Source organism: Apteryx rowi, unplaced genomic scaffold (genome assembly GCF_003343035.1).
Source record: "Apteryx rowi isolate R43461 unplaced genomic scaffold, aptRow1 scaffold_3, whole genome shotgun sequence".
NCBI classification, from domain to species: Eukaryota; Metazoa; Chordata; class Aves; order Apterygiformes; family Apterygidae; genus Apteryx; species Apteryx rowi.
The window spans coordinates 366,117-388,235 of record NW_020449418.1 but is presented as its reverse complement, the minus strand read 5'-3'; the positions used below and the strand labels follow the sequence as shown (position 1 = coordinate 388,235).

The 22,119-nt window shown below is 37.5% G+C and overlaps 1 protein-coding gene across 1 annotated transcript in view; it reads right to left on the bottom strand.

The window, feature by feature from the left end:
- Nucleotides 1-6,918: 6,918 nt before the first annotated feature.
- GFRA1 (GDNF family receptor alpha 1) overlaps nucleotides 6,919-22,119 on the bottom strand; it is a 147,641-nt gene continuing 132,440 nt past the window's right edge. The window contains exons 9-10 of the mRNA XM_026069828.1: nucleotides 9,194-9,250; nucleotides 6,919-7,978 (exon numbers count right to left, since the gene is read on the bottom strand). Coding sequence (XP_025925613.1) covers nucleotides 7,817-7,978; nucleotides 9,194-9,250 — 219 coding nt within the window. The 3' untranslated portion in view covers nucleotides 6,919-7,816. The remainder of the gene's footprint in view (nucleotides 7,979-9,193; nucleotides 9,251-22,119) is intronic.

Here is a 22,119-nt window from a genome sequence, read left to right as displayed (position 1 = left end):
CCATTATGACTGTGAGAAGTCCTGACACATAATAACCTGCAGTGAGATGTACAGAAGTCCATGAGACAACATAGAATTTACACAACAAGGTAACTATTTGTGTAAGAATTTCCTCCAGAAAATGGAAGCATGTTCTCCATGGGTAATTTTGGAAAAAGAAAAAAAAAAAGCAGGAAAATACTAACATGGGATATCCTCAATTCACAGTGAATGCTAGTCTTCCTAGGTCCAAATGCTACCAGTTACCTTATCTGCTTCCTTTCCTGCAACTCTCAATTAATCCCTTTATCATTCTCATGTAATAAAAATTACTTTTAACTGAAACTCCCCTTGCTATTTCTTCTTTGCTGCAGTTCTTGTCAACTTGCACTTTAGAGAAAAAATGCAAAATTAGACATACCCTCAGGTAAAAGATACACACAGCTTCCCAGCGTGAGCAGTATTAATCACAGCTAATCATTTCGGTACTAAGTAATGCCACACAAAACATCATACAAACCCTATTAAGCAAACTCAGTAGCAATATAACTCTGGGGGAGGGGAGAACATGGAGATTAATAATTGCCAACAATTAAGTTTCTCATGTGCTGCAGTGGTTTGAAGTTATTTCTTCCACTGCCTGCCTTTAGGATATATTTTTTCTTACCTAGAAACAGTGAAGGGTATGAGGAACAGATAAGATATTTGTTTATGCCTTACTTCTACTGTGACCTCTTCAGAAGGGGAGGCAACGTACAATTCAAGATGTTTTTTCTTTCAGTTGTTACCACTACTTGCTTTTCTCTATAAGCAGCTTGTGACTTAGCTCAAATTGGGCTGTGCTCTCCTGCTTGAGAGATGCAATCCATTGTGGAGCTTTGCTCATCTCTAACAATTGTTACAGTCTTCCCTGACTGACTTTCACTTAAGGGTTAAAGTGTACGTTTCACCCCAAAGCACGCAGAGGATGTCACTACCAGTAAGCAGGTTTGGGGTGAGGGAAAGAGACACTGTGTACATTTTAGCTGGTATACTCTTGAGAGAATTGTGTCACCTCTCAAAAGGGAATGGCCTCCATGGGCAAATTCACAAAGTTAAAAGAAAAAGGAAAAAAGAAAATAAAGAGGGTTTCTTTATCTTTCTTCTGCTTATCAGGACATACATTTCTACTTCTCAGCACTCTGCAGTACATTCTGCCAAAATGGTAGCTCTATCAGCAATCATTTTGCATCCTCAGACTTTCTCCTGACTTCAACAAAAGCTTTCTGCTGTCTCATATATCCTTTTCCATAGACATTCTCAGAAGTGGAGCATGATGTTTTAATTTTGTTTTGAAAATTACTCTAGTTTCAGCAGGTTTGCTGGCTTCTSTGCTTGAAAGGATTTACATCTACCTATAGCTCAGTAAATCTATGGAGGTTGGCTTTTTTACTTTTTAAGCCTCCCACCGAAGGACAAGGGCAGTGGGCAAAACCAGCTTCTTATTTTTGTGTGCAGACTAGCTAGAGTTTGAGTTAGCAAGCATGGAATGGCCTACTTCTCAGCTTGTATTTCTGAAAAGGTTTATTAATGTGGTCTAAGTGATCTTAGCACAGGCTAGACAGGCCTGAGTGACAAAGGAGACACAAGACTAGGCACAGAACAGACCAAATAGTGCCAGTCTACCTGCTCTTGTATTACCTGTGCCTCTACAGTCAGTCAGGGTAATGCTGCTGCCTGTTAGTGCCTACTGTGCTACTACTTTAATGCAAGAGGGATAAAATGGCCAGTAAGAAATGGACTGAGATTACTGACATGAGATGGACTTAGGTCATTGAGTCTGGTGCTGACAGCTGAGAGGCATTAGTCAATCATGCTTTGGTGCTTCCAAGCATATCTGATAAACGAACTCAGAAAAAGAGGAAAAAATACATCCAACACAAGAATAAAGCAACAGAAGGGATAATACTGGGTATTTATGTAATTACAGCATCAGATCTTTGAAAGTCTTCTGTTGTCAAAGGAATGTTTAGTTGAAGGAGCCATGAGGAATTTTGCATCATTAGCACCAGCACTGAAAAACTGCTTAACATAAGCCAGCAAACATGGCAAGCAGCATAACACCAAGATGCCATCTCTAATTACCTATGTTTATCTAGCAAGTCAGTTCGCAGAATAAGTGGTTTGATGATGCCTGAAAACAAACATGGCCTCATTTACTGGATGACGAATGCCCCAAACTCCTGTTCCATTTCATAAGTACTGAAGGTGCTTGGCAGGGGATATTCTTCCATCCAAGTTTGTAGGATGGAAGTCCATAAGGAGAAGGGTCAATTAATGAGGTATTTTATCAAGAGGAATTTGAAGAAGGTTGCACTTAAACATATGACGCATTTTCTCCTGGGTTCTAGGAAGTTCTCGTTCTGAGAGATTAAAAAGGAATGCAAAAGAATACAAGTGTGTTGGAATTACTGAGAACAGGGAAAAATGAAGCTGAGGGGAACCCTTGCTGAAATGGGATCATGTTTGGCTGCTGTAATCTAGGCATCAATTAACTCCAAGTGGCTGCACGACAAAGTTCAGCTACTGGCACCTTGCAAAAGTAGAACAGCAGAAACTGCTGTTCTGGTCAAATATGCTCAGTGAACTTTAGAGACTAAAACCTTGGCTAGATGGTGACAAACTATAATACCACAATCTATACTGATGAGAAATGCTACTGAGAAATTGTTTGACCCTATGCTCTTTTAAACTTCGAACAGTCTCTAGGCTAAATCTTGAATTTCTTGCTCTGGCTTTCATGAATGATAAAAGAGACTGAACATCTGAGTGGGAGTTGCAGGATTTAGCTTCTGATTACTGAGCTGACCACATCAAATACCTATCTATGAAGTATAAACTTCTCCTGAAGGCAAACAAGCCCAGATGAAGAAAACAGGAAACAAGGTTGCGTGAAAGTTGAGACAACACTGAGCTAAAATTCAGGAACTAACCACCCTCCCAGATTTTACTTCGAAACTGGACACATCAAAATTTCACAATGAAACTTCTTACTCTTTAAAAAAATACTATTTTTTGAGACTGTATCTATTTAACTGAAATTCCAACCGGAAAATACATTAAAATATTTAAACATTTCTAAAAGACTGTGAAAGTTTGTATTTTTAATCCTTTTTCCGTATCAAACTAAATTTTAAATTCCATCTGGGGAACTGAAACATCACATTTTGGCTTGTTCTAGTTAAACCAGTGCTAAACAGAGTCAATAGGAATTTGCAATTCCCTCCCCTGTAAAGGTGTTGGTGGCTCAATAGAGACATATTCTGGATCATGTTTTCTCAGAGGAGGAGACCGTAATGAAAGAAAACACTGAGGCAAATCTGTAAAAAGAAAGTGGACTACTGTCTAATAAGGAGAAAATGACTTTCTGAAGTTAAAGGAGAAGCTGAAGCAGCCAATAATTGAAATGTCATAGGAGGAGCTGAGCTGGTAAGAAAAAGCAAATATTTAAAGATGAGAAATATTTAAAAAGTCACTGGATTAATTTCTCTGCCAAGTTCATCATAAACAAATATATTTCTGTTTCAGTTGATGTCATGGACAGGTAGAATCTGCATAACCTTATGGGTATAAAAAAACCTTGGGAGCCCCTTTAGTCCGGATGAATTTACCCAGGAAAATTTTAATGTAGATGTTCTGTCAGTGAATGTATATATTTCAGTGAGGTAGATCTACCATGGTTTTGAAGACAAACAATTTCATTTTATGCTAAGAAGGTTATAATTGCTGCACAAATGTCTGCTCATTCTTTCACTGCTTGCCCTAATGGAGCTGTTTTTAGCAGAAAACAGCTTTTTTTCAATGAATCCCAGTACTAAGTATGAGATATTCCTGTCACTTAACATAAGCATGATTTATGTCCCTTTAGGGAGCTGTTCTGAGTTTTGCTCTTCTACCTCACTGGTTTCTTGCTCTCTCTCCTCTATAGAAATATCTTCACAATTAAGCCAACAATCACAAATTAAGATTAAATTGAAATTTCAAGGCGATTCTTTGTCTTCACACCCAGCCTAACTGCATGGGCTTAGCAAACGGTGTCTTTTTTCATGTTTTCAGTCTACTAATTCAAACTCCAACATTCCTCAAATTATGGGCAGCCTAATTTTCAAAAGGCTGGGTCTTATAGGATATAATTTCAAAAAAAAAGCAAAAAAAAAGCTGGAAATAGGTCTCCAGACAGTGTCTACGCAATGCTTTGAAATGATTAAGAATTCCTGTTCCTAATTCTTCCTAATGACACAGTGGGAATGAAACTGCTCAATGGAAAGTGGCCAGTGCCCCACGGAAGACAGATGGATGGCTCCTGCACAATGCTCAGTACCGCCCTCCCCATTCTCTTGAAAACAGAAGGGACTCAGAGAGAGGAGGCAGCGAAATGAGGGTTGCACTCCTTGTTACTGACCAAACCACGGCACAGACACTCATGTAGGATTGCTGCACTTTGGCGGATGTCACTGTCTGCATAGGCTCTTCTTTGTTGCAGGGGTGGGGGAGGACCTTAACTGATATTATTTTTACTAATATCTGAAAGCATCATCTTCATCCCATGAACCTTTTTCATTGGAGTAGCTTGTGGAATTAATAGCTATGCTAAATAGTGCAAAACATTAGCCATATATTTCAGTTTGGTGTGAGTTTAATCTTTTTCTGTACTATTCTTAAGAAGAAACAGAGACAATAATCAGGTTATTTAACATAGCAGTGCATACACACTCCTAATACTACTAATGACAGTCTGTTCTATTACGTTAAATGAAAAAGATGATTTGTAAACGTTTATAGTAGCCTATGATTTAATTTAAACACAACTGAATTGGCTAAATTTACAATTTAAACAGTAGGTCATCTGTACATACATCCGGTATTTGGACAGTTCCCATATTGTTGGTATATTGATAAAAGCAATGTACTAAGGGAACATATAAAAGCCAGTCTTAGCTTCTCTGCTGAGCTCTCAGCACATGCAAATATAGTGATTGGAAGGGGAAAAAAATGAAAAAAATTTGCATATTTCAGTACTGTAGCAAATGACTGCATTGACAAGGTCACCATGCCAAATTGACACCATCCACACCAAATTCAGCTTCTAAAAATCCACCAATATTTGCATGGTGATGCCTGTAAGAACCTCATTAAGTGTCAGACTCTTAGGGTTTTTTTTCCCTCTTGCCTGTTTAGTAAGCAATTTATTTTTTAACTAAGAATTCAGTATGCTTTTAATTTACAAAGGGAAAAAAGCTTGAGTGCTATGCTTTTTTGGTGGTAACATGGCTAGCTGTATAAAATGCCATTTCTTTCTCTGCTATATACCTAATTGTATTTCCAAATGTAGCTCTCATTGAATCAGATAACTAGCAATTTCTTTTGTAATCAGAAGCTAATTAGGTTGTTGTTTACAGTATAAGTGATCAATAGCTTTTATTCTGGATCACACAATGTCAAAGCTGTAATAATTGGTATAAAATGTAATAGAGATACTGTAATCAAAACAAATGTATAACAGCTTCAAAAAGGTATGTGTTATACTAGGAGATTATTAAAATTCCTGATACTGCTTAAAATGTTTAATACGATGAATACAAATGATATTTTAAAGAAAGCTTTGTGGGCCAAAGATAGATTTAATAATTGTAATGTTTATGAATTTGTTTTGAAAATATTTTTAATTGGATAATGTCAGAATTCTGAATTATAATGCTATGTTCATTAGCATTTCAATAGGTTATACTATCAACTCCTTTTGGCATAAAAGAATTTGATTTATTTTTTAAATCATGAATCTCGTAATCTTTTCTGTTGTCACTAGTTTTCAGTAATTTGATTAGCTTCTACAAGAGGAGCAACAGGAACCACACGGGCTTTGCTGGTAATGATATGCTATACATTTCTTCTCCAAAAGCAGCTCTGATGCCTTTGAAAGCAATTTTCCGTTTCTTATCAGCACAGAATTAAAGAGTAATATTGTCTAATTTGTTACGTTTGGTGGCAAGCAGTATCCTAGAATTCTGTCAAACCCACAGTGCTTTGAAACCTATATTATTATGTGACCATAATCAAGAGTACATAAATGAATTTTAGAATTTCTGAAAGTGTTTATTAGCTTGAAGAAAAAGCTCAAAAGATGAACTTGTCAATAGCTTTAATAATCTGTTAGTAAAATGTGTATTTTGCATACTCCCAAACATCATTGCAGTTTATAAATCAGTAATTTGTAGTATATAATTGTATTGTAAATAACTGATCTGGACATTTCAAAGCAGACCTGCACACAATTGTGTAAGTCTTAACATAAATCCGTAAATTTAACATGATGAACTCTTTGCCTGGCAAAGTTATCTTCTACTTTCAATACAAACAAAAACAGATTACTGTTGATCATTTGGACATAACTGCTTGTAACAGTCACCAAGCCATCACAGTAAGGTACAAAGACAGCCCTTAGGAGAAATTCTGCCTATTGGATGACATTTAAAGCTTTAAGAATCCCTTCTAGATACTGCAGAAAATCATCATGAGCCAGCATACGCTGTCAATGTCACTGAGTAAAAATCAAAGTGATCAAACCATGTATAGTGGCAATATTCCATCCAAACTATTTAAACAATTTATGGGACTGGTCTTGCAAACAGTTCATCATGTCAACAACCCCATGGACTGCAGCAGGAATTACAGGTGTGAGAAAAGCTTGTCTTGTGGGTAAGCATGTATGAATCTGCCTTGTAACTGGATCAATAATCCTTTTGTGTTGATTTTAGCAGTTTAAGAAACAAAGCTCAACTTAAATGATGTCTTACCACCTCTCTTCCCTCTACAACGGTGTGATAATAGAACTCAGGTATAAACTCCTGTAACTTTTTGAGCTGACGTTATCATCTGTGCATAAGCAGATAACACTGTTTTAGTAGAGCAAATAAAACTGTATGGCATTTTTATTGAACAAACAGCAAAATAACTGGACTATATTATCACAATGGAAGCACAGAAGACCAGTAACTGTACAGCTGAAACCCTGTAGAAAAATTTGTTTCTACTGCTTATCCTCAAATTTAAAGAAACATTATGAAGCTTTCACAATGGCAGTTTCTTGTTAATTTAAAGACTCTTCACCCTTGTTAAGGCTAGATGATTATAATTAAAAATTAGATGTAATGTTAGAAAGTTCTATGCCACACTATTTTTATGAAAATTTAACTGAAAGATGTACATTATACCTGTATGCGACTTATAATGGCTTCTCAGCAGGGAACGCAGAATCACTTACAGTACATAAACATTTAAAGAGGAAAATGATAATACACTGAAAGAGTTTAACATCAGTAGCAATTTATCAAATGAAGACGTTTCATCAAGTCCACTCTCTGGGAGAACATTCAATGTTAGACAAAAACCTGGCATCCTTGATAGTCTGAAGTACAATGAATTTGAAAACCAAAACCATTCAATAAGATAAATAGGATCTTAAGAAAACTGCCATCCTCCTTCTCAGGTAAGGGCCAGAATTAAAATAATAATTATTAAAATAATCCAACCAGGTCGCTTTACAGGCAAATTTACACACTGTCTCTTTAAAACACTGCATGCCCAAAAGCCTTTTTGGGTTTGGAATGTAGCACTGCACCAAGTATTTCACAAAGCCTCTAAATATCACAAGAAGCTTTTTTAGAGAGAAAAAAAATTCCAGCTGACTGAAACTGTTCTAGCAGGAGTGCCTCAGCTTAGCTCCCAGACCTGGAATTCCAGATAAACAACAGAGGACAGGAAACAGATTTTTTTTTTTACATGTCCTTTTGTAATGCAGCTACAAGATGACTGATGAACTTAGGAACAAAGAGAGTGAGAGTGCGATTGTTATCCGAATGAGCGGTGTGCTTAGATAGAAGCTTGTAGGAAGAGCAAACGAATTCTCTGAAGATATGTGACTGGTGGAGACTCCTGCTGTGTTGTCTTTCCCAATAGCATTCTGAAAAACACAATACTTCCCTTGGTTATCATAACACATTTTCATTGCAAATTATTTAAATTTATGTCATGAAATTTTGTTTACAGTGTCACCTGTATTTCATGGTCAGATTGAAAGATATGAAAGGTATAAAACCCAACATCATAATGACAGTAGTTTCTAAATTATTTTTTTCTTGTAAGGACAAAAACACCATTAACGTATAACAGTATGGCAAGACTCAAAAAGGGAAGAAAGTATTAAAAAGATCCTAGTCTAAGAGTGGGTCCATGTGTAAAACCTACTCTGGTTAAGTACAGTATTTTTTTAAAGAGATCTGCATTTATCATGCCAGGTTATTTTAAAAAGCAGATGCTGTGAAACCACAACTTCTTTGTAGCCAACAGAACAACTTGTTTGATAAAAAGTTAGTTCAGGATGTAAATAGATAAAATCTAGTCCATGGGATCAGAAAAGATTGATGTTTCTAACCTACAAAAAAATGTTTTTTCTTAAGCCTTTTTTTCCCTTAATTGCCGTATTTTTATAGGTCTGGTCTTCTTTGCTACTAATAATAAAGCAGTGGGCATATATTGGCAGATTATAGTGAACTATCCAAGGAAGAGGTGTAACAGAAGTATTGTTCATTGCTTATCATCCCTAGTAAAAGTAACCAGATATAATCACAGAATCAGAACAGTTTAGACTGGAAGGGACCTCTGAAAGTCATGTAGTCCAACCTGCTCCAAGCAAAGTTGCTCAACCCTGTCAGTTCAGGATTTGAAAATCTCCAAGGATGCAGTTTTTACAGTTTCTCTGGACCCCTGTTCTGGTGCTTAACCACTCTCCTTAGGATTTCCTTTCTTTCCTTATATCTCATCAGATTTTCTCTTGTAAATTTTGACTGTTGCCTCTTGTCCTTCCTCTACAAACCTCTGAAAAAGAGTCTGGCTACATCTCCTCAGTATGCCCCTTTGCACAGCTGAAGTCAGCAGTGAGATCTGCCTTAGCCATCTCTTCTCCACCCTAACCAACCCCAGCTCCCTCAGCCTCTCCTTGTGTGCCAAGAAGCTGCCATTGCTGCATGGTGGGCTAGTATCAGTGATGGCACTAACCTCACAAAGAGGGCACAGGACTCCCCCATGCTGCAGAGGCAACAGGCCAAAATTTAGTTTCAGGGTTTTATATTAAGGGGAGATATCTGTGCTGAGAAATGTTTAGGATCCACACTCTTACCTCATTAAGACAGAGCTCTGTATCTATAGATTCATTGGATTTCCGCTTCTTCTGTGCCTATGAACAAATGTAAAAGTTAGTCCCTATACACTGATATGTATAGTATCACAAAAGTTAGATAAATTCACAGGGGTTGTCATATTCCTATGACTTTCACAGTATAGTACATTATTAGCAAATAAACTCTCTTAATGTAACAGCATATTTTCCAATAAGATCCGCATTTTGATTTGAAATTTACAACAAAACCGTAAACAGTCAGTTAAGGATACGATGTACTCCCTAATTAGAGTGATGAGTGCCATCAGCTGCACAGAACATGTTATGTTCTGGGGGCTCTTAAAAATCGTGTTGGATCTTCATGAGAAGAAATGATATATGACAGTTAATTACTGTAATATTACTGAATATTAACAATCTATTCTATTCTTAAGTTTTATGAAAATAAATAACATTGGAATGTTTTATTCATGATAATACTTGTAATTTATCCATGTGTTATTACAACAAATACAAATATAATTTTAACATATTGCACGGCTGCCACAGAGCCTCTTCTGGAAAGTTACAAAAAGAACGTTTAATGTCATTTAACATATTTATGTGTAAGTCAAATTGAGCGGTTTGTTTACATTATGTTCAGAGATAATTATAAATGGAATATTAATAAATGCAGGAATATTTTAGATGATCAAAGCCTACAAAAAAGAATCTGATGTATCTTTAGCCATATCTTATGATAAACATCTATCTGTTACTATCACTGTATGCTCTCACACACACTGACTCAAATAAGTAATGTTTCTGATGGCAGCATCATAGATAATGAAAGCAATAGTATGCACTCTGTCTAGCATCATAAGATATTTAATATTTCTATTGCTCATGTGAACTTGACGGGGCTGGAACTTTTCTTCCGTTATATAATAGCAATATCTATCCCCATGGTGCTGACAGTATTTCCAATAAATGTTGCTGAGGTTGATTTAAGTACTCTAGTGAATCTCAATATCATTTCATTTCTTTGTATATTTTGGAAACATAAACAGTGTTCTTTTATAGGAGCTACTTGTGTTAAAAGTACAATCGAGTCTTATAATAGAAGACTTGGATTTATACAACAAAACTACTGACAGCACTAGCATGTCTGGTATTTCCATCTGGAAGTTTTGTTGAACTTGCAATTTATTTCCTGCACAAAATGAGGATCTAAATCTCACTGTGTTATACAGACCGATGTTCCACATACAGATATTTTATTTTATATCTGAGAGTCTGCCTATAAAATATTCTTCAACCCTAATTATTAATTTTAAAAAGTTAAAATTTAAAAATTAAAAAAAATAAATTTAAAATATTAAATTTAAAAATAAAGAAACTGAAATTCTCATTAGTAAACATATTCCCTGCCTTTCATGATATTTTAATGTTTATTTATTTATTTTTATATTTATAAATAGACATATTACAGACAACTAAAAAACAGAAACAGCTGGAATTTAAGTGAGCGACAGCCTAGCTACGGTAAGAATGCATATAGATATATATGCTAGTTTTAAAAATATATGATAAAATAATAGCTCAATTCATTAATAAAAACCCTTCTTGCAATCTTTCTCTTACATACCCTCTCTTCTAATTAGTACCATTAAGTTAGTCACAGTAAGCATAAATTTAGCTATCTAAATGGAAGAAGAAATAAATGCCTGCAAGCAAATTTGCTAAAACAAGAAGCAACATACTGAAGCATTCCTGCTTTTTTTTTCCTAAACAGAGAGCTGTTTGTCCAGGTAAGGAAACTCATGGCAAATATTGGCAACTCAGTAGATTTTAATTCCAGCTGGCTGGCTACAAGGGAGAAGGGTGAAGAAGGAGAATCCAAACTGGATGTCAGTCCTAATTTTCTTATATCCTGCATATCCACACTACATTGAATTGGAATGTGAGGCTTCAAAAGAGGTATGAGTAGATATTCAGATCTTGAAGTGTAAACTGTAAGGCCCATACAAGTCTGGTGTTTTCTAGTTTGTCATTCAGTGTTAAATTTCCAAGTCCACCCAAGCTTCTGTCTATTGGAAGCATCGTGCTGTGTTGCATACGCCTGCCTAGGGTTCAGAACACTGTGCGAACTACAAGGGTACTGTTCCTTGTTGGTCTCAGCCTAACATCAAAGTTAGAATTTTCACTCGTTCAGTGCAAAGTGTGTTCCTCAAATAAGAAAAGAGAAAAATGTCATCATTTTGTCTCTATGCAAAATCTTTCTTTACTTCATTCAGCCTGATAAGCAATAGAGTGCAGCAACTAAAGCACATCTATCTTTTAGAAAACTATTTTAAGGGTAAAATCAACAGCTAGAAACAAAATCAACATAAATAAGCACTTTTCAATAATTTTGGTCAACACTCCCTAGCTTTAATTTGGAAGGTACTATTTATCTGTATCCATATACTTAATGCAGTCATTCTAACAACAACGCTTATTCATACATGTCTTCTATTATAGAAAGCCCTTCTTTCTTAGGATTGAAAAGTAATTTTAATAATCAGGCAGGCTTTTCTCCCATGGAAAATGTCTTCCTTTTAAAAATACAGCAAAAAAGCAGCCTCTTTTGGGGGGCGGGGAGAAGGTGGAGGGAAAGAGATTTTCAGAAAAAAAAATCACTTTGAGGATGAGATGAGGCATTATATGCCAAGTTTCAAATTGGAAGAGTACATTTTTACTGTTGAGTTATAAACCTGTAAAAACAGGCTATAATGGAAATGCTGGCATAGGCTGCCCTACTATAATACAACAGTACATCTCTAAATCACAAGTAATGGGGAGAAAAAAAAAAACTATGTGTAGAAGAAAGTGCTATAGGAAGCTTATGTCCTGTAATTACAGCCTAAGGGGAAAATTCTTCCTGCCCCATTCCCAGGCTCAAAGGGCTCTATACATAGCAGAACTGCTGTATTTGTGCTTTGGGGTGAGTGAACGCCTTATCAGAGGTGAAAAATCAGGGCTTGGATATTATGCCAATTGCTTTGGTGGAAGTACACTCAGATGGGGAGACACGCATTTGAATTATGAAGGATGTCCTGAGCCATCAGCTGTTTACTGTACAACATCTTCCATTACCTTAAAAAAATTAAATCAATAGGAAGCTGTGCCCCTCACAGACGGTTGCAGACAATTCTGACAGGGAATATCTGCACCATCAGCAAGGAAGAGAACTTGGGAAAAGAGAGTTGTACGTTATGCGAGATTCCAAAGATTCACCACCAAACACCCATCTCAGGTCTCCTGCATGTTTAAAGTATAGGCAAGAAGGTATCTTCAAATATGCTGGAAGTAACTATTTCCATATTAGTACAATAGCACACACAAATGGCTAGTAAGTCTGTATTCAAACTTTTCAATCTTAATATAAAGCTCTTATCTGCTGACAAGAAAATCTATGGGAATTTCCTCATTAAATAAAACACAAGCAGGGTTGGGCTGATTAAAAAAATAATTAAAAAACAGTGAAAGAAAAGCAGCTTAAAATAACTTGTTAAACATATGAAAAGAGGTATGAGATCTTTTCTACTGGGGTAAAATAACATCTGCTAATGACTTATACACTCAGCTGTGACATGCTGCTGACTGTAAAATGAAGTTATGTCAGATGGGTTGACACTCACCCTGGCTTCGCAGGGAACTACAGTTCAGTAATGTGAGCTGCTCTGATGAAGCTGCCCCCATACTGCCAACAACCTTGCACTCACTTAAGCTTTTATATTCTGTAAAAATGAACATCTGCTTTTACAGAAAATCTCATCGCTGTAGTAGCAAAAGCAACAGATGATATTTAGAGAGAGAAGCATATTCGTGCACCTCATGATGAGCTTCAGTACATTGTACATTAGTCACACAAGCCTTATTTTAGCCTTGGCAACCTTTAGCTTTTAATATCCACACTAAAAGTGTTTGACTTAGTCAAGGACTGGTGACAGACCAGCTGCATGTCCATAAAGAAAAAGCTCATGCCTAGAAAAAAAAATCTTACTTCTTTTTCTCCTAGAAAGAAAGGAGAATCAGGACCAGCAGAGCAGTTAGTGGTTTGCCTAAAGGAGAAAGGAATACTGCTTGTAGAGAGATTTCTCCTCCAGTCTTCCTTTAGGATTTATTTAAGACAGACTCTGCGGACCTCCCTGTTTTCCTCTAACCTCAATGTCTCCAAAATGGGTTCATTCATAAGTCCTTGCTCAAACACACCCTAACCTCATCTTCTCTTTTCCTCCATCTAATAACCATCATAAAATCCTCCCAAACCTAGTAACGCTCTGCTTCCCAGCCCCCAAATTCCTTTACCTCCTTCCTTTGCAGACACTAGAGCCCTGGATTTATTCCCGGGAAAGCTATCTTGCAATTATGAATCCAACTTCCACAAACCACAGCACTGCAGGGTTAATAAATGCATTAAACATTGCAACAGTATTTCACCAGGAGTCAGTATAGAATGCACATTATTTATGGCTTGTCATCCAGCAATATTTTTTATGTATACACTATAGCATGCATATCTATGTTACTTGCAGCATGTAAAAGGTCTGACTGGGGACTGTTCCAAACAGAGGTGAGCTTTAATTTGGAGGGAGGGGAGGGAAGGCAAAGCATGTAAAGGGAACTGAATACCTTGGACCTGAATGCAAACAGACACAGAATGAGCATCTGACCTCAGAAACCAGTTTCTCGCTGTTAGCTACACTCTCTGGGCTTTATGAATTTTATGGAACTTACTGCTTAGATATTACAGTGAGAGGTAACAGAAATATGGTTACAATAAAAATCTGTTATGTGGGTTCTTTTTTCAGATAATTTTAATGAGTGTGCCTTTGTCCTCTCCTGAGATGCCTGGTTAGTTATGCTCATATTAACAAGGTTTTCTGAAGAAGAGGGACAAATCCCCCAGAACACATCCTTCAGATGGCCATACTTCTGAAGTAGCTATAACAAATGAGGACGCATGTTCTTCTTGTTCTTTTCTTCTATTGATAAGAGAGATTTACTATGCAACTAGCCTGTTTTTCTAACAGTGGGATACAAACAATAAGCACAGAAATACACAGACTGTAAAAACACAATCAGTTTAACTCTTCTGCACTCACTAAGTGCTAGGTGCATCTATCAAAACTGTCAATAGTATCTTCTTATTAGCACAGCACAACCATGCCATGCTGCACCGTAAATTACTTTCAACAGGGAAAACAAAGTGCATGTCAGAGGCACAGGCCACTAAAATAAGGATCCAATTCAGCATAAAATAATTTTGAAGACTATACCACACAGCCAGGGTGAAAAGCTATTTAAGCCATAAAAACAATCAGCTTTGCACAGTCTTAGAATAAGTCAAATCTTTTTTCCTGGTTCTTCTTTTTTTTTCCTGATGAATCAGCCCTAGATATGCAAGCTTGTGGCATGAGATTATTGGTGGTCATGTAGTGTGTAAGGGCACTACGTTCTGCCATCCCACTTTGCACAGTAAATAAAGTACCTTTTAGAAACAAGCATTACCAGGACACTGCCGGTATTAGTCTCCAAAGGTAGGTAGGTAAGACTCAGCACAGTAAGAATCAAACCACCAATTTTTCAGCTGGGAACATTAAATAATACAAACCAATTATTCCCTTGTGTCCAAATACGCATTGGGGAAACATACAAATGGCTTTAAACTTTAGGCTGCAATGTACTGAAATGAACAGTCTATCAGCCAGTCAGTTCAGATCCCACCATCTCCTAACACTAACCTCTCATCCCCCGCAGCTTTGTACCTTCCCGAACTTTCACAGTTTGTCCCACAATCTCCTGCAAGGGTCTTGTTTGAATTCCCCCTGCAGCTTTGCCACAGCTGGGCACAGCAGCAGGACCTGGGCAGTCCTGAGCACTGGATGATGCCACCACTGCCTTCAGGCCCCGCCACCCACAGCTTTGCCAGTTCAAGCATTCAGAAACGATGAGTCAGGCCCGATCCCAAGCCAACAGACAGCTGCTCAGTGGGCAGCATTGCCCACTCAGACTCATCTTAAGAAAGCTCTGGCTTTCTTAAGGGTACACATATTGCATGTATAAAAAAGTCCTCTTACCCCCTGACGCCAATAGATTATCAGTGTTTTTGAGTGCTTAAGCATCAGAAACAAGGTAATAAAGAATAGAGGGAATGTGAAAGCAGGGAAGTTCATATTCTGGTCAGGAAAGAAAAAAAGGGATGGTGGCTCTCCTAAGAACATTTCCAAGCATTCGTTCAGGATAAAAGGGGGTTGAAAAGAAAGGGCTTCACCCCAGGGTGTGCAAGAGGAATCTCCTGGGAAGAAGGGCTGGAATACATATACAACCTTGTTCTGATAAAATCAGCTTTCTCACTCTTCAGTCACTAGAACCTCCCATTCTGTGCTGGGGATTAAATAAGGAGGGAGCTCTGTGGTCCCCTGTGGATACTCTACTGCTCAGTTTCTGCAGGACTGGATCAGATGGGCTGGGAATGGTGTCTCTTCCCCAGAGCAGTTGGATAAGTATGGATCAAATTAGCTCTAGTTTAATAGGTATCCAGAGCAGATATTTGGATCTCTTGATGACTCTAGTTGCAAATCAACTTAGCAGCAGACATCACCTTAGAAATGGGCCTAAGAGTTGATAAAGTCCACCAGAGGTGGAAGACAATCTCCTCCCTCCAACCTCTTCAGTCTTAAGAAGATGAGAAAATTTGATTTGGAGAGAGGGAAGGCTGGAAGTAAGCCTCCCCAAAGGAGCAGAAACAAGTGTGGAAAGAAGGAAAGGTGACCTGTACTGTATAAATTATTGCTGGATCACTCCCAGATGAATTATGTTAATAAAGCTGCAGCCTAATTAAGTCTCATCCCTCACTGCATTCACATGGCTGGGACAATATGGCACAAAAACTGCCTAACATTGCTCTTAAAGATTTTATAAAAAACAGAACCTATCAGAAATACCAAACTGATCAAACAGCTTACAGACACAGAGATCTTCAAATATTTATTTCAAGCAATTAGTCTCTGAGTGAGCACAGTACAAAATATGACACCCAGCCAAGTCAACTGAACTGACTGACTTACCTTTCATGGCAGTACAGCAACTTGTTACAATTTTGTTTTCATGTTCAGTCATTCATTACTTGAGTAAAATGAATTTGTATAGTCCTAGATTCCTGCTTCCTATTTTTAGAGAATATTATGCAATGCTCCTAATATGGTCTTTTTATGGATTTGCCTCAAGCAAATATTTTTGCATTAAGAAGGACAGAGGAGAAAACAGAATACTAAAAAGCATAGATGGAATAAGTTTTGCTAGGTTAATATCACAATGGCTTAGGCTGCCTTTTTTTTTTTTTTTTCTCCAGCTATCAAATTGAAAAGTCATGTAATCCAGAGTCTAGTTGTCTGGGATTTTATTATTAAAACTCATTTCCCTAGTGATTTACCACAACTATCAGCCCAGTGACATACACAGCAGTTACAGGTAGCATCTGGCTATTGTGCACCGAACATCATTTAAAGAAAAGAAACATGAACACAAAGCCATTACAATTCCAGTTAAAAGACATATTCAGATTTTAATCTTGAACAAAGGTAAGCCATTGAAGAACTACAGATCCTGCAGCACTTCCTCAGGCTGGAGTGTGTGCCCTTGCATGTCCGAATACGCAAACAAAGTTGTTCGGTTTGGCAGGCAGGTAGAGTACCTACCTCCCCTATTAGGCTAGGCTACCTGGTGCACTGGAGTGTGGAGTAAACATTCCTGGGCAGCTGTCAGCCAAGGCTACTATGGGACTAGAAGCAGCTCAGCCAGAACAGCACAGACCTGTATTGTGCTAATGAGCCTTGAAAAGAGACACCACACTAATGCAGCTATATTGCCTCTACACCATATTTAATATTTGCATGTGTATTGTCACAGGTAGTTGCTAGCTGGAGGGTTGCTGCATTGTGCTCCTCCGTGCTGGCAGGCTTACACTAAGCATGTTACAAGCAAGTTCTCATTCACATTCACCAGAAGATATTAGGATGGTACGCAGCTGGGACTGTCAGCTAAGACAAGCTTGGGAGCCTCACAAGGCAAAAGCAGAGTTGCACGGAGAAAGCTCAGTGGGGAAGCCGTGCATGGTGCTGGCTGTATCAGTCAGCCTCATGAGACATCCAGCCCCAAGCTGTCAGTAGGTGGAGGAGACTAAGAAAACAAGGTCACGCATCTCCTTCACACTCCAGCAGCAGGACCAGGGGTGCTGTCCTCTGGTCCTGCAGCTGGAAGGAAAGATCAGTCAAGCTTGCCTGAACACCAGCCTGCATAAGGCCTAGAGCGCTGAGCATTACAGGAAGCTTGCTTTTCTGCTATGCCAACCTTAAGCAACTGATATTATTGCTGGTTTCCTGAGCACTCCATTTACTCATAAATTTTAAAGGGAAGGGAGGAACCATGAACATCTGCTTTTAGTTAAGTGACTAAAAATGCTCAGGATTTTTGTCTTTCTTAACCATATGTGTATGTGCATGTGCTGTGAGTAGTGGCACAGACACACACACAAAGAAAACACAGCGGTCAGCCTTAAAAAGGTTTAGAAAACACTTCAGATAACAAGTAACTTTGCTGCAATTACAGTGAGGTAAAAGGAAGGCTGCAGATATTAAAGTAACCTTGGATGGAAAGGAAGAAGAAATTAGCCAACTATTTGAGGTGCCCACCATATAGCTAAGCCCGCACATCCTCAGTTTTATTTATACATATCACTCCCAGTATATTAGCTTTCCTACATCTGTAGTTGTGTGGCTATGCCTGTTACTGAGACCCATTAAATCATGACATGATTTAGAGATTTTTTTTTTAAGTAATTCAATCTTGAACAGCTGTGATTTGGATTAATTGATGAATTTTGCATTTTTGGCTCCAAACAATCTGCTCTCCAGAAGTGCCACTGAAATAGAAATTTAAAGCATTTTCTCCCTGTTCTTCTAATGCTGTAGCTGAATTATGCAGGTGCACAGATGTACCCTCAGAACTGGCAAGGCTGAAATTTTAGTGAACTTGCTACACTACCTCAGAATCTACATTCCTTTTTAGCACTGAAAATACCATTCAGAATAAAAATATGAGGAAGAAGATTATTTTTAAAAAACACAATCAAGTTTATCAAGGTTGGACAATAATGAAAACAGGCTATGGCACACTGTGTTTTTGACAAAGAGCTGTTCTGCAAGAATTCAGCTAGAGCCACACAAGTAGCATGGTTGAAGGAGAGAAAAATCAAACCTTTTCTCTAAATATTAGGGATGAAATCCTAACCCTAATTCGTAGGTAGTAGTGGCCTTCCTCATATCCACTATTTGCACATGAACAATGCTCTCACACAGAACAATTACACTGGAGTTAATGAAGCTATTCAAGTAAGCAGAGATACTCTTCTGTGAGAGGAGTCTGCAGAATCATGACTTTACTAGGAAGATGTCTTACTGTTTACTGGGCAGATCCCATTGCACCAATGGGAATTCTTCCACTGGCTAGACTGCAGCAAGTGAAAATACAAAGTAACTGCCTAACATCATCTGTGTATATGGTCTCAAATTTGAGCTCACTAAGAAGTACTGAGAAACATGTTTCCATAACTGAAAGCATTTCTGAGACACAAAAAATATTGAGAATTTTAAATGTTTAACAATTATAACCATATTAAAATAATTCTGAGCCTATAATAATCAGATCATGCAAATAATTATCAGATTATGCAAAACTGTATTCACAGGATATAATCCATTTTGTTTCATCACATAAATCATCCACAGAAGAGACAGAGGCTTACATTCCTGTCTATATTTAATAAACCAGAAAATATAAATGCAAGTGATTGAGATCAACAGTATCATTTCAGGTAAACTTTGTAAGGTTTCCATACTAGACTGGAATAAGGTTTTGAAGATTTATTTTGAGTAGTTTGCCTACTTTTTGAAGTATTATATTGGGGCAGACTGCAGAGTTCAGGGTATTATTAATAAATAATTAATACAGCTTTATAGTTATAGGTAGCTAGTTTAATCTAACTCAGGTCAATACTGACAACTATTCAGTAAGATTTTTGAAATGAGTGGGTGGTTCTCAACTCCTTCTCTTAGAGGACAGGTTCAGTCCAAAAAAGTGGCACAAATTTGCCTGTCAGGCAGTGTACTTCATCAAGAGAGACTGAAGAATTAATGGGATATAGGTTTATAACATCACAAAGCACTTAGGCTGTTTCCCCATGTCTTTCATTTCCCTTTCTGTGAGATAAGCTGCTCTGTTAAAAAGGGTAAGTTCTTCCATATCCTGAGATTTTCTAATTCCATTGCAAACCCTAGGAGAGAAATTTTGAAGGTGCCCTGTGCTACCAAATTTTAACATGCTTTTGTGGGACCCAAGAGAGAGATTAGAAGGTTTCACCTAGAAAAACATCTTTAGAGTGCTATCTAAAGAGGACCTTGATTAATGATGGTTGGCAGCAAATATCTCCCTGAATGCACAGTAGTTTTATTAATAGTTGAGGTGAGTAGAAAACAAGTGGATGGTATTTTTTGATCTACCTATTGGTAGATTCTTATATGGTAGGAAATCTACCTATATGGTAAATTTTTGATCTACCTATTCCTATATCTAATACTTGCATGCATCAGCTTTGCCTGACTAGCAATGTTCAGTGTCAATAAATTGTCATCGAGTCATTTCCAGAAAGGGAGGTTCCAAAAAAATGCATCTGGACATGCATCGACCTCAGCAGCAATACGACCTCTCATATTACTCCTACCTCTGAAGACCAGCGTGTGGAAAGTTGAAACTAAGACAGCATTATTAGAGATGAGGGATGAGTGTATTGTCTATGCAGATTGTGTCTGTTGTATATTACCATATGTATACTGTATATGCAGTGCAGATCATTTCTCACACCAGCATTGATACTGCACTGGTGTATTTGGCTGTCCCAGTGAGAAGCGAAGTTGTGGGCTGAAGAAATACCATGTTCAATGGCCCAGCTGGGATTAGCCTCTCTAGTATTTGAGAACAGCATCCTTAAAAGGGATCTGGGGTATCACTATGCTGCTCACATGGTCACCACTCTAACAGCAAAGTACATAGTATTTCTGATATGCTGTGCATGGATGAATGCAATTGCACTACAACAGGCTGTGTATGTAACAAAGGGCAACAGATGATGAATGAGAACTTTCAGAGCATATGAGCAGATGTGTCTCGTGTTGAACAGGCTTGGAGATTATTTGGAGTTGTAACTTTGGCAGTTGTTCTCTTTAAATGTTCATGAAACACCAGAGTCCAGTCTACTGTTAGTGACGTGTGCCAGCATAGCTTGTCTTTCAGGGGCTGTTCATGCAACGTGGACCCATGGCTACCAGTTCAGCTCCCAAAGAACAGAGCTCTCTCACAGAGGCCACTTATCAAAGAGCTGTCAAAACAAATACAAAATACAAAACCGTATCTCACCTGAAGGTGAAAGGCCTTTGCTTAATTAGTAATTCCTTAGTATCCTCATTAAACTCATACACTGGGTATGATTTTATTTAAACCTTTTCAGTTGTGTCTATAACAATCTGAATTTCTCATCTGCAAATAAGCATGGCTGAATCCTCAGGAATAATCAGGAAAACTTAATTAAAAGTACTAGGTGTTAGACTGGCTCTTGATGAGAGTATGATTCTGCAAATAGTTGCAAGAATATGCCAAACTAATTAAGCTCCAAATCTGTATGAAAAAGGGACAATTTTTCCTTCTAAATTTGCATTTTGACTTCTGAAATTGCATACAGGCAGTTCCCTACATGAAAAAATCCTTGCATTTGCCCTCAGAATATTTATTCCCAATGGGTTTCAAGAATTTAAGATATATGCAACCTTTCAATGCACCTCTTTTCTAGAGGAAGGCAACCCATGGTAAAAACCATACTAAACACTGTTGATCAGAACTTGTCTGATTAAACAAGTTTTTTGAATGCATACATAGGATTTATGCAGACACAAATTTAGGATCAAATTTTCACTGCTTTGCATTCATTTGTGTATGCTTAATTTATACACCCACTTATACAACTTACTGCATAAATCAGCACTTATGGCGGCAGCTAGCTATATAAGGCCTACCTGGTACACCTCATACCTGTCGTGTACACTACAAATTTGAATGCACACATTTCAAATCTGAGCATGAATTCAGTACATGCAAATGTTTACATGCATGTGGTAAGGCATATCTAGCCTTAAATTAGAGGCAATTTGAAGCTTCTGAAAATGTCAATCTGGAAAAAAATGTACAGTGCAATGCCACACTTAGTAAATTACTGCCCTGAATACCTAATTCTGTTTTAAGACATGAGAGAGGATAATTCTATAATTCTTTAGGATACATGCTAAGTGAACCTATGAAAAAATATCCTACATTATACACAACAGCCAGTCTGTTTATCTGTAGTTCACAGAAAGAGCTAAGGACACAGGAGGGCTTAACCTGAGGTGGAATTATTAGACCTAGTCCACTGATTAGAACTACAATCTGGCGTGAAACTGCTAGGATCTCATTCTCCAAAGTACAAACTTAAATAAACATTTTGAACTCCCATTGATTCTGAAAGCAAGGAACCAAAATGTGTGTCAGCTTATGTTCTAGAACTCAATAGCAGGTTGAAAAATGTTGCAGAGTAAATGGTTTAAGGGTAATGCAGAGATCTATTATTCAGGTAAAGCAGCTGATTAAAAGTCATAGGGATAAAAGGTAAGTAGGGGATAAGAGATGTGATTTATTTCCAATATTTGATTATAAATGTGCACTGAAGACTGTAAGGAAAATGAGCAGACAGGTTAAAAGCAGAATAGAACTATATTTATGTTCAGATCTTTTGTTACCATTAATGTTTTTTATTA